Here is a 12,594-nt window from a genome sequence, read left to right on the forward strand (position 1 = left end):
TACATCTCAGTTGCTATGTTGTCACGCCAGTGTGTCCACTCGTTTGTGTTTTCAACCACATCAATCATTCCGTCCTGTGCTTCATCTCCATCAGGCATAAATTCATCCAATATGCTACCTTGCTCCTCCGGATCTATATCCATACTCTTTCGAATAAAATTTTGCAGCAAACAATAAGCAATAATTATTTGAGTTTGTGTCTTTAGAGGGTACAAGTTAGGGTTTCTTAAGATTGACCACCTCTTCTTCAACAAACCAAAGCATCGCTCAATAATATTCCTGGCAGAAGAATGAATCCTATTAAAATATTCTTGGTAATTGCAAGGTGCACGTACTCCTTGGGCCCACTCTCTAACATAATATCGAATGCCTCTATACGGTGCTAGAAACCCCGGACCATTTGTGTAACCAGCATCAACTAAATAGTAATTACCTATAGACAAGTAATGCAAACAACGTAAGCTTAACTATCGTGAACTCCAGCTATATGTATAGGCTTAGATCCAAAGATGGCATAATTACCGTGGGGTATCTTAAGACTATTACGACGAGTTATTGTATCTCGAAGTATCCGTGAATCAGATGTTGATCCCTCCCATCCACTGAGTACATAAACAAAATCCATCTCCCGGTTACACACTCCTAAGACATTGTTGCAGATTTTACCCTTTCTTGTTCGATATCTTGCCTTTTCAGACTCGGGATTGTCACCTCTATATAAGTGCCATCTAATGCTTCCAAGCAACTCTATCATCCATAGAAAGTTATGATACTCAGATATAGAATCCTTCAGGTAAAAAAAATCATACACAATATTGAATAAGCTCTACCTTAAACCTTCTCCATGTGGGGTCAATACAATCCTCTTCAACTGGTGTAGCCTTGGAAAACAAAATGCTTTCAATACATATAACAGCCTTTAAAACTTTATTTAAATATTTACTAACTATTTCTCTGGACCTACAAAATCTAACCTGCAGACTACGATTTTTTTTGTGATGCGCTAAGATAATTAAAAAAGTATTTGTGTTCATTCTCAACTCCGAGATACAATTCCTATCACCCTCACCAACAATACGCTCTAAAGCCTCACGTCTAATTCTATTATTCATTCTTCCACCTAACGACAGTTGGCCACTACTTCTATCCCTAAAGTAAACAAATAACGTAAGCACAAAAAACAATATCAAATCTTCATGCTTGGATCTCATCTTTTCATAAAAACACACGCAGCACTTAATAATTTTCGACCGTTTTATTTCTTCCTAGTAAAGTCATTACAATAAACGCCGCATAAACATTCAAATAAATCTGACACTTCTTCATGCAAAATTTGCTATATCTTTTTAGAACTAAAAACAAGAATAAGAAATTGGAATCAAAAGACATGTAACTCTAGTTACTTCTCAATTTTAATTTAGTTTCAAGTGAAAATCTAAATAGGAAATACAATAGAAACACAATAAAAATGATAATATCGATTTTTTTCTCTCATTTCATATACTGAAAGTGACTTTTTCAGGTACTTTAAGCACATCAAACTCTTCCAAAAGGCAAAAAAGAAGATTTGGTAATTAAAATGTGAAGTGGTTCACACTTGACATAAATAACTGTGCCGTCATTATCACCTAAGCCATATCAAGCATATTTATATGATTTCATGTACATTCAACAATTTCACTTACCAGTTTAGAGAACAAACATTCTTCCCCTCAACTAGATATGTTAGGAATCGTAGCCTACCTAGCAATAGTTCTAATATATAAACCAAAATGTTGTTTGTGTATGTTAAATAAGTTTTTTATTTATGCACAACGAAAATATCACTCCTACTTTTGTGCTAGTCAGCACTAGTCAGCAATAGAGATGTTAATGGTTGGGTAATTGAGTTTGGTTTGATGTAGAAACTGCACCTATTGAGGTATAAAACTGCACTAATCCACAATTATTATTAGAAACCAAACATAGACCTGGAAACTTATTAAAATGGGTTCTAATTGGCTAATTAATTTCATTCTAATCAACACACGGTGCATTAAATAAATAAATATTATATCCAATAAAATGAAAGTAATGCATTTGAAGATGCACACACCATCTACACATGAATTGTGGCCTAAAAATGAACACATAGTCTTGATAGCTCTGTGTAGACATGGAACAATAGCAGTTGCAGACATGAAAAAATTGGAAAAAAAGTATAATCCAGAATGAAATCAACAAATAGATGTAGTTAGGCTAACGAATTGAGTAATGATCCAATTAGTGGCACTTAAAAGGAAGTAAACATCATATACTCATTAATTATAAAAGATAAAATAAATGGATTAGTTAGGTCACGAACAAATCCACACCAGGCAAAGAATTTCTTTAACTTCAATGCTACTACTTCACACCATTAACAAAATAATGACAAACCAAGCAAAGAGGTTCTGAGTACAAATACACCTTTCAAACACAAACAAATTTGATTTAAGCATTACACAAATAATGGTTAAATCCACAAATCAAACTGATTATCAGAAGAAGAGAAAAGTCCCAATGCTAGGTCACAAAAAAATCCACAGATTATAGCATGACAGAAAAGATGAAAGGAATCAGTAAATTAAACAACATTTGTATAGAACTAACTTGAGTCAGAGCAATTCGGACGAGGAGTTGATGGTTGAGGTCGACAGCAGCCGGGGAGAGGCGACAACTACCTTCCTCCATTTTTCCTGTGAAGGAGAAAAAGAGGAGATGAGAAGATGGGGGCTACAAAGATGAACTTGCAAGAGGAAAATCACTTACCTAGCGGTGGCGAGGCCAACGGCGACGCGGTGGCTGTTCTTGAAGAAGAATGCTTGAGCGGCTACAGTGGCTGTTCTGAAGAAGAATGAGAAGATGGAGTCACGAGAGTTGATCAAGAAGCCCTGATTTACATTAAGGGTAATTTTGGAATTATTGAATTAGAATGGGGTAATTTAGGTACAAATTATAATTAAAATTTCTGTCCTTGTCTTTAAATTTTTCTGTCTCCAGTGTTCCTATTTTTTGGAGTTACTGAAATACTAAAATTTTGAAGACGGTGACAGAAATTTAAGTACCAGACTCTAACTCAACAAATGCTACCTAAGAGAACTTTGGAAGGCCTCCATATTACTCCTCCAAGGATCCTTCAGATTTTTTATATTTATATTAAAAAAAATCAATCTACTTATACCAGTGGATAACATATTATGTTTATCCATCTCTAAAAATATTAGTCTATATAGAGTAAATAGTCATTTCTGACCATAAAAGATTTCAAACGATATAAAACTAACTATGAAAAATTGAAACTAAAGTTATACCTATACAAGATAAGTTTTTCTTGACAAAAATGACCAATTGTTAAATTTTTATTGATAATTCCGCAAATACCCCTCTCATTTCCTCTTTCTTCTTCATCTTCCTTCTATAACCACCACTACTTCGCTACAAAATCCACCATCCCAACAGATCTACTCTTCTACTCCTTTGAATCGAATTCATTTTTCTTTATTTCATCTTCTGCTGCATTTCAAACAAGAAACCTTCCTTCTCTTTTGCCGAGAAGTAGAGGAGAAGATCAAATAGAGGAAAATGAATTCGATTCAGAGGAGTACATTTGTTGGGATGGTAGATTTTGCTGCGGAAGTGGTGGTGGTTATAGAAGGAATACGAAGAAGGAAGAGGAAAGGAGAGGAGTATTTACAGAATTATTAGCAAAACTTATCTTGTATGGGTATAACTTTAGTTTCAAATTTTTATGATCAATTTTATCAGCGTCTGAATCTTTCATGATCAGAAATAACTATTTACTCTGTATAGACTAATATTTTTAGAGATGGATAAATATAATGTGTTATCCACTAATATAAGTAGATTGAATGTATTTCTTAATATAAATATAAAAAAATTTGAGAGTTGGATTTTATGATGAAATTTGATGAGTACACAAAATCTAATCTTTAGATTTTGGGAGATTCTACCGTGCTGAAGGAAACATTTTTCCTCATGTGCTGAAGAGGCGTGGCATTAGAGAAGAGGTGACGCGTGTTAGTGTTATTCCCATACTCGTAGACAAGCTCTGTGTTAAAGTAAAATTGGTACAATATGTCAACATCATGAATATTAATAATATTAGTTTAATTTACTTTTAATGATGATAATTTATTTGTTGGGCTTTATTGATTTTGAAAAGTTTTGGCAGTTTTGGGTTTTTTGTGAATATTATCCAACAGATAGGATCATAGAAATTGCTCCATAAAATAGTAAATTAAAATAATAATAATAACAACAATAATATCCTTTCAAATTAATAATAATAATAATAATAATAATAATAATAATAATAATAATAATAATAATAATAATAATTTAATTTTTATTTAAAACTATACTTTTGTTATATATATTCTCATATTTAACTTATATAATAATAAATATATTTTTACCTTCAAAACAAACATAAATCCAAAAATTTAGTAAAAGATAAGTTAAAAATTAAAATATTATATATTTAGTAATATATATAATCATAATTAATATTTTTTAATTAAAAGATACTAATAAGTGTTTGTTACATAAAAAAATTATCTTAGTTCTTATATATATATATTTTTATTTTGGATTCAATAAAATATAAAAAATTATCTATTTTTTTATTAGTTTACTTTATTGAATATTATTGTAACAATAAGTTATATTTTTATACTTCATATCATAAACAAATATGCTATAAAATAATATAAATAAATTATTCTAATAACTTTGTTATATGCATTTAAAATATATTTTTAAATAAATTATATAAATATAATTATTTTAATGAAGTTACTTAATACGTTATAATTTTAATATCATGAAAAAAATAAATAAAGTTTAAAATAATTTACTTTCATGCATGTACTATAATATATAAAGATTTTTTATTTATTATAAATATTAAAGTATTTTTATATGATAATAGGTGTGAAAATTAAGAGAAAAAATATTTAAAAAAAAGAAAAAAAAGTTTAAATTTTAAAAATTTTAGAAATTTATTTAATAAAAAAATGATTGAAAATAATATTTATCTCAATTTAAGGATTATTACTTGCTTTTGAGTTTAATAATTTAATTATTTATCTAAGATAATTACTTACTCTATTTTTTAAATAAAATTATATAATATATAATAACTTTAAATACTTAAAATTGTTAACTTTGTTCAAAAAATTTATACTTGCTCTCTTTTAAATTCATCCCTGCTTCAAAAGAAAAAAATTATTCAAAACTAATGAATAATGTTATTTTTATTATGTTTCTTTTTATTTTTGAGTTTATAATTTTTTATAAAATTAGATGAAAATCTATTGAACAATTAAAATTTTTTCTGGAACATTTTGGTTTCGTTAAATATTGTTTTTTTTTAAAATACGTTTCATCTAATTTAACAAAACCAAAATTTTTCAGCACAAATTTTAATTATCCAATAGACTTTCATCTACTAATTTCATGAAAAAATATAAACTTAAAAATAAAAAAATATAATAAAAATAATACTAGTAATTAATTTTGAATATTTTTTTAAAACTAAAAATATTTTTATTTTTTATTATTATACAAGTTATATATATATAAATTTCGGCAAAAAAAGAAAGATTTGGGTAGTGATATCCTAACTCTTCCTTGTTATCAGGCATTATTATTATTATTATTATAGAAGGATATTATTGCTGTTGTTATTATTATTTTAATTTATTATTTCATGGACCAATTTCTACTTGCTAGATAATATTCACAAAAATTTTAAAGCTGAACGCCTTGCAAAACCAATAAAACCCAACAAATAAATTATCATGGTTAAAACTTCAAAGCAAATTAGTCTAATGTAATTAACATTCATAATGTTGACATATTTTACTCACTCTACTTTTTGACACAGAAGTTGTCTACCAATGTAGAAGCGCGTCACCCGTGCTCTAGTGCCGCGTCTCTTCAGCACATCAGAAAAATTTTTTCCTTCGACAAAAATTTTTTTCCTCCGACACACTACATTAGCATTACCGTTAGATTTTTTTGTATAAATACAAATTTGACCTAGAGAATTTTTTGTATAAACAATACTCTTCTCCAATATTAAAAATAAAAAGTAATATATGTTTCTCGGAAAGGCTTACAACTTTGATAACTTAAGATGATAAGCCTTGGTGACAAAACCATTAAACCACTAAAACTCACTACCAAAAATATCAGATAAAATAATGCGAACTGATGTTAAAAAAATATGATGTGGTATATTAAAAATCAAAACTTGGTAATTACATACGTAGCCATATCAGGTGTACTAATGGCCTTTGAGGGTTAAGGAATAAGCAAATAGCTTATCAGCCGAACCCAAATACAAATAAATTAATTTCTCTACGGAAAAGTCTAGGGGACCAGCAACTTTGTTAAATTCTAGCCAGCATGTAACCAGCAAAGAAAAGTGAACCATTGGATGAAATCTCACACCAATCTCACACTATTAAAACCATCATTGATGGCTATTTGATGGCTACAAATCACAAAAGTTGCTGGCCCTCTAGCATTCCTCTATCTCTACAATGTTAATATTTTCTTCTATGAAAATATACAAGTAATACAACTTAACTATTTTTGTCTCTCCCCAAGAAACTTTCATTTCCTACCGAGTCACTCAACCAATCACGATGCACTTGAACCTTCATATTCTCGCCTAATGATCTCCATCACGAGCTCATTCCAGGTATCCACAGCAGACCACAGGGCCTGGCATGCACCAATCCAAGCAATCCTGCGGTGGCAGCCTTCCATCCCGTCCACGCTTTGTGATCTTATTTGGATCAGTGCTCCTGTATGGACCAGGATGGCCATCATGCCTGTACTGAAAAACTTCAGTGATATCCATTAACTTCAACCTTGATGCATTTGTTGCATTCTGCATAGCACGGTTGAAACCATTAACCTGTTGTGCATGCATGACATTTGTGAATTCGTTCTCCCCCAGTTCGCCCGGACCAAGAGGCTTCACCTTCCCCGTGCACGATCCACCCGTGTTCCCAGGCACCACCCTCGTAGTGATCCGGCGAGTAAGAGCACACAATTGTATGCCCCTTGTATTTTGGATGCGCAAGAATGGAAGTAAGAATCGTTTCAGCAGATATATCGTATGCTTGAATACTGTTAATCTTCATTTTGTCCTGATGAGATTTGGGCGGCGACCACAACTGCCCGCCCACAATCTCGTTGTTCAAAATGTACACAGACTTCTTGGCAAACCAATGACCGGAAGAAAGAACAACCACATCAAACATTGGGAGGAATTCCATCAACTTCTCATCCGGAGCATCAAGATGGAGCTTATCCACACCAGCCTCGGCATAATCAAATGGCTCAGGATAATGTTTGAGAAGCCACGAAGACCACATCCGTGCAATCTTTACAGATGTGGACCTGAAATAATATCGTTGCATGTTACGATTTCCCCGACTCTTCGGTACCTCTACCAGAAAGTATCATTTTATAAGTTAGCCTTCTCACTATGCAAAATGAATGCACATTATCATGCACCCTGCAAAAACAAGCACGCATATAATGTATGTATGCAAGTATAAAGTAAATTCTATGCAAGGAAATCATTGAATTTGATCATGAACATAGCATGGTGCAGCTGCAGCTGCAGCTCAAATGCCACACGAAGACAATTCTTGACCTAGTAGCCAGAATGATACTTAAAATTAAGCACCCGTAATATGTGATAGATAACTGACTTCCTCAGATAATCCAGATCAATTAATATCCGTAAACTATGTTCAAAGGCTGATAGTAACATCACATCAGCTCAGCAGTTATATGACGGAATTGGTTCAGATCATCAAAATCAAATCAGGAGTTTATTCTGTTCACTAATGGTTCTTGATCAAGATGAGCACAGCACATGAAACTACTAGAGAGGATTTTCGGGGGACCACTACTCTCTTAATCTTTCCTCACTCCATTCCATGGCTGATTTACCCCACTGTGTTTTCCCTCCTATTTATACTAAATCCTAACTAATCAAATTCCCCATCACAAGGCCAAGTTCATCCCTTCGGTTTCTTTAAAGGATTATTGAGGTTCTTCCTTGAAACAGAATTCCTTTTTCTATTCCATGTCTTTAATTTGCTGTCTTACGAAGTGGACAAACTACAGTTTGTTATGTGTTTCTCGGGCTCGGCCAACCTTATGGATAATATTATAAATCTAATATACTAATATCAAAAGCAACCATGATAAAATAGAATGACAAATTCGCAAAACATTGAATTTCCCTGTTATCTAGGAATCATTTTATTTTCCATTCAACGCAGATACACAAATTAAAAAGAAATAACCTGCCAGAGAGAATCACAGCAATGATTCCATCTGGTTTCTTGCAACTGAATCTCCAATGAATGCCAAGGTCTTCCCTCTCATCAACTCCAAAAATTTCTTTGGATCAAAATCTTGGGAGGTCACACTGAGATGGCTTCCAGTGCCAATTCTCATAATCCTTGTCAGGCCTCCCATTAGCCTGACACTTTTGCATCTGTGTAATTACTGGGCATGTATCATTTCTATATAATGGTCCCAATGGAATGGATCGTGTATCCAGCTTCCATGGTACAAATCGCACTCTACAAAATCCAATCAGAAAAACCAATTAAACATCACCAAAGATATACATAGTATTTCGAACCAAAATGATTTTGGAAAAAAAAGGCTATATGACAGTCACAGTTTTTGGTAATAAGATACAAATACTAGTTTTATTATCCTATCTCAACCTAAAAGATATCTAATAATTTTCACAAATCTATTGATTAACTCATAATTTATAACATAAACAAAGATCAAACTGAAAGAGCGCTTACTATGAAATCATACTAGCATCAAGTTATACAAGTAAAAGCAAGGAATCTAATTTCAAGCCTTCATTATAGGAGTCACAGAAATATATAAATAGTAAGATTGCTACAGCCATCTTATTATACAGGGAAAAGAAAAAAAATGATTTTCTGGCTATACTATTTCAATCTCTTTCTCCCTACCGAAGCCTATACTCTATGATAGAAAAACTTTAATGTTTGAGGCAGTATGTAGTACATATGTTGAATACTAAATCCATATTCTCCTCATTAAGTTAAGTGGACACATAATAAACAAGTATTACACATAAATCACTTCATAAGCATGTTCCAAGTCATAATAATAAAATTAAACTAATAATGAAATTAATGCTCCAATGTGTTCCCAAAAGTGGCGAAGAAAAAAAAAACAATTTTATGTTGTAATTGATTATATAAATCAAAGAGTAATACAATAAAACAATATGATTATCACAACTGCAACCTGGATTAGCTGAACCAGCAGAAGATGCGCTATCATGCTTCTCTATTGCCTCTGGAACTGTCTTTGATGTGGAATTACTAGATGACATGGGTTCCTCATCAGCTGCACCGGACTGACTGATAAAATCCACAGAGGCCGGTTCCTCATTTTTAACAATACTTGTATCATTACCAGCCACTGGCAAAGTTGCCGTCGAAACCATATCAACCTGTGAATCGAATTTAGAAGGCAATCTACTATTGACTGCATCCTTACTTCCATCAAATGAAGTTGAAGATTCTTGCAAATCAGAACCCGCTCTATCAGTAGATTCTATTTCATTCACCTCCTTGTTAACCGGAGATTGCTCTGATGTCTGCTCACTCAACCCTGCTTGTGAGTTTGAGTTACTATCAGTTTGTTCTATACTGCTACCATTAGATTGATCAGACGAAACCATGGGAGAATCTAGATCCAAAGATTATTTATTATCAACAAGATCTGAACTTCTATTCAATTGAGCATCCTTAGAATTTTCATTTTTTGAAGGTACTGACACATCTATCTTTGCTGTATTATCTACACCATAAAAATGACTATGAACAGTGAATCCAATAGGGTATGATACAAGTCCTCAAGAAGCATAAATTAAGAAAACTGCAAGTACTCCTACTAAAACTGCAATCCACGAAATCGGCTTTCGATTCGAAGAAATTATGGAAGAACCTTTAGATGTAGTACTCCAAGCCATGCCCTTCATCAAACACCTCCAAGCTCTATCCTAAACACTGAAGCATGAAAGCTTTCAAGAAGACCATAGACAAAATACCTAAATTTTAATCATGAAACACAATGTTCAAGTGATGGGAATCACATAGGAGATTCAGGTAACTACTAAATACTGCTTGATAATGAGATCAAACCTCATGTGCAGCTCTGCCATATTAACCAACACACAAATGGTAACAAATTCTGACTAAACATGCAACAAGATAAGATAATTTTTCCTTTTTTAAAAAATGTCCAATTTTTCCCACAAAATTGGAATTTCCATAATGAAATTAAAAGGGAAAAAAAAGTAATTTTGATTAATGGTGAAGAAAAAGCAGGAACCTTTATGATGGTGGCGAGATTCAATGTGATGGGAATTTGGAAGCAGGAAATTAATGCTGCAAAGTGACGCGCAATTTGGTAGAATTCTAAAGAATTGCGACCCTGTTTGATTTGATTAGGATGCGTGTGCGGTTGAGCTTGGAATGGAATGGAACGAAACCAGATTTGAGAAAAGAGAAAAGAGAAAAGAGAAAAGAAAGCGACACAGGCTTGTGATAAATTCCATTTTTATGGTTATCTTGTGTTGAATTTAGGGCCGGTTTAAACATTTTTTTTAAATTTATCCAATGAAATAGCATGGTTTTATAATTTCTCTTTTAATTGTGTTTAAGAGTGAAAATATGCTTTTGAGGTTTTGAAATAGCTAAATTTAATTCACCTTGATTCCATTAGATGCCTTAATATGTTTGTTAAGTGATTTTAGATTTAGGAGACCAAGATTGGATCAAGGGAATGAGGGAAAAGCATGTAAAAATGGAGAACTTAGGAAGAAATGAAGGAATCACAAAAGCTGTCAAGCCGACCTCTTTGCACTTAATCGACCATAACTTGAGCTACAGAAGTCCAAATGATGCGGTTTCAGTTGCGTTGGAAATCTAACATCTGGGGCTTCGAAACGATATAAGATTTGCCATAGTTGCTATAGGTATGAGGACGCGTGCGCGCACTGTACGCGCACGCGTCGTTGCTGCCATATGATCCACTTAAAGCAATTAGTGGCCAGCGAATTCTAAAGCCTTGTGGGCCCAATCCAACTCATTTCTGATGCTATTTGACCCAAGGATTGAAGGGGAATGAGGGATCTAGTCATTAGTTTGGTTTTATTTTAGTTTTCACATGCTTTTAGTTAGTTTCTAGAGAGAGAAGCTCTCTCTTCTCTCTAGAATTAGGAGTAGGTTAGATCTAGATTAGGAATTCTTAGATCTAGGTTAATTTCATGCTTTGATTTACTTTTTCTTATGTAATTATTCTTCTTCTACCTTTCCTCTTCCTAGTTTTGCATTTAATTCATGTTATTCTCTACTTTTATATTGATGCATTTTTGTTCTTCTATTTTCATTTCAATGCAATTTATGATTCATGTCTCTTTATTGTTCATTTGATTTGTTGTATTTAATTCCTTGTAATTGAGTAGTGTAGATTTACTTTCCTTGCAATTTTACTATGCTTTTCTTTTATGCCTTCCAAGTGTTTGATAAAATGCTTGGTTGGATTTTAGAGTAGATTTTAGTACTCTTGGCTTGGGAAGGTAACTTAGGAACTCTTGAGTTACTAATGTCCAAGTGATTGACGATTGGGAGCCATTAACGCTAGATCTCACTAATTGATTTGGTGGAGAACTAGGACTTATGGTCTTGGATTGACATAGCTCAGTTGACTTTTCTTTATTAGTTAGAGGATGACTTAGTGGGGTTGATCCTTGCCAATTCTCATGTTGTGGTTAGTGATTAGGATAGAGATCCTTGACCACCAACCTTTGCCAAGACCTTTTTAGTTGTTAGTTTATTTTCATTGCCATTTATATTTCATGTCTCTTATCCCAAAAATCCCAAAATACAACCCATAACCAATAACAAGACACTTTGTTGCAATTCCTAGGGAGAACGACCTGAGGTTCAATACTTCGGTTTATAAATTTAGGGGTTTGTTACTTGTGACAAACACAATTTTTGTATGAAAGGACTATTGTTGGTTTAGAAACTATATTGCAACGAGATTTCATTTGAGAATTCTAAACCACACAAAAGTCCATTCATCAAAATGGCGCCGTTGCCGGGGAATTGCAATGGTGTTATGTTATTCGTTATTGTATATATGTAAATATTGTGAATAGCTTATTTTTTGGATTGTTTGCTAGTCTTTGCTAGTTTAGGACTTTGTTTCATTATTTTGCTATTAGCTTTTGAATTTTATTTTCTCTTTTCACCATGAATTCTCACTTTGGCTATGAGTGTGATTACAACTATGTTGTAGGAAATGGGAGCTACAATGAAGATATGCATCAAGGATGGGATAACCAAAGGTGGGAGGAGCCATATGCATATGATCAATCTTCATGGCAACAACCTCCACCTATGCACTATGAAGAAGAGCCATTTTATGATGCATACCAATCCAATGGTTATG

At 32.7% G+C, this 12,594-nt stretch overlaps 1 protein-coding gene and 1 pseudogene across 17 annotated transcripts; both read right to left on the reverse strand.

Annotated features, from left to right (window-relative positions):
• Window positions 1-6,261: 6,261 nt before the first annotated feature.
• Window positions 6,262-10,719, reverse strand: LOC112775856 (uncharacterized). Of its 17 annotated transcripts, none has more exons than XR_011876958.1 (5): window positions 10,468-10,699; window positions 10,081-10,183; window positions 9,376-9,933; window positions 8,379-8,660; window positions 6,262-7,458 (listed from the first exon to the last, which is right to left on the reverse strand). XR_011876958.1 is itself a non-coding variant. In XM_025819751.3 (4 exons), exons 3-4 carry the CDS (start codon window positions 9,812-9,814, stop codon window positions 8,581-8,583), a joined length of 519 nt encoding a protein of 172 aa, XP_025675536.1. In that variant the 5' UTR covers window positions 9,815-9,933; window positions 10,081-10,142; window positions 10,468-10,719; the 3' UTR covers window positions 6,262-8,580. The 17 variants fall into 17 exon arrangements, 5 of the variants coding, with proteins under 5 accessions (XP_025675536.1, XP_072082713.1, XP_025675539.1 ...); XR_011876956.1 differs by having other exon boundaries at window positions 10,081-10,142; window positions 10,468-10,677; XR_011876955.1 differs by having other exon boundaries at window positions 6,262-7,507; window positions 10,468-10,671.
• Window positions 6,481-7,520, reverse strand: LOC112778627 (protein YLS7-like; annotated as a pseudogene).
• Window positions 10,720-12,594: the final 1,875 nt, after the last annotated feature.

The sequence above is a fragment of the Arachis hypogaea genome, chromosome 19 (genome assembly GCF_003086295.3).
Source record: "Arachis hypogaea cultivar Tifrunner chromosome 19, arahy.Tifrunner.gnm2.J5K5, whole genome shotgun sequence".
Classification (NCBI taxonomy): Eukaryota; Viridiplantae; Streptophyta; class Magnoliopsida; order Fabales; family Fabaceae; genus Arachis; species Arachis hypogaea.

Coding starts and splice junctions, on each gene's coding strand:
- LOC112775856 (XM_025819751.3), bottom strand. CDS start 9,814: ATGGTTTCGTCTGATCAATCTAATGGTAGCAGTATAGAACAAACTGAT. Junction 8,661..9,375: donor TGCTGGTTCAGCTAATCCAG/GTTGCAGTTGTG, acceptor TGGATTTTGTAG/AGTGCGATTTGTACCATGGA.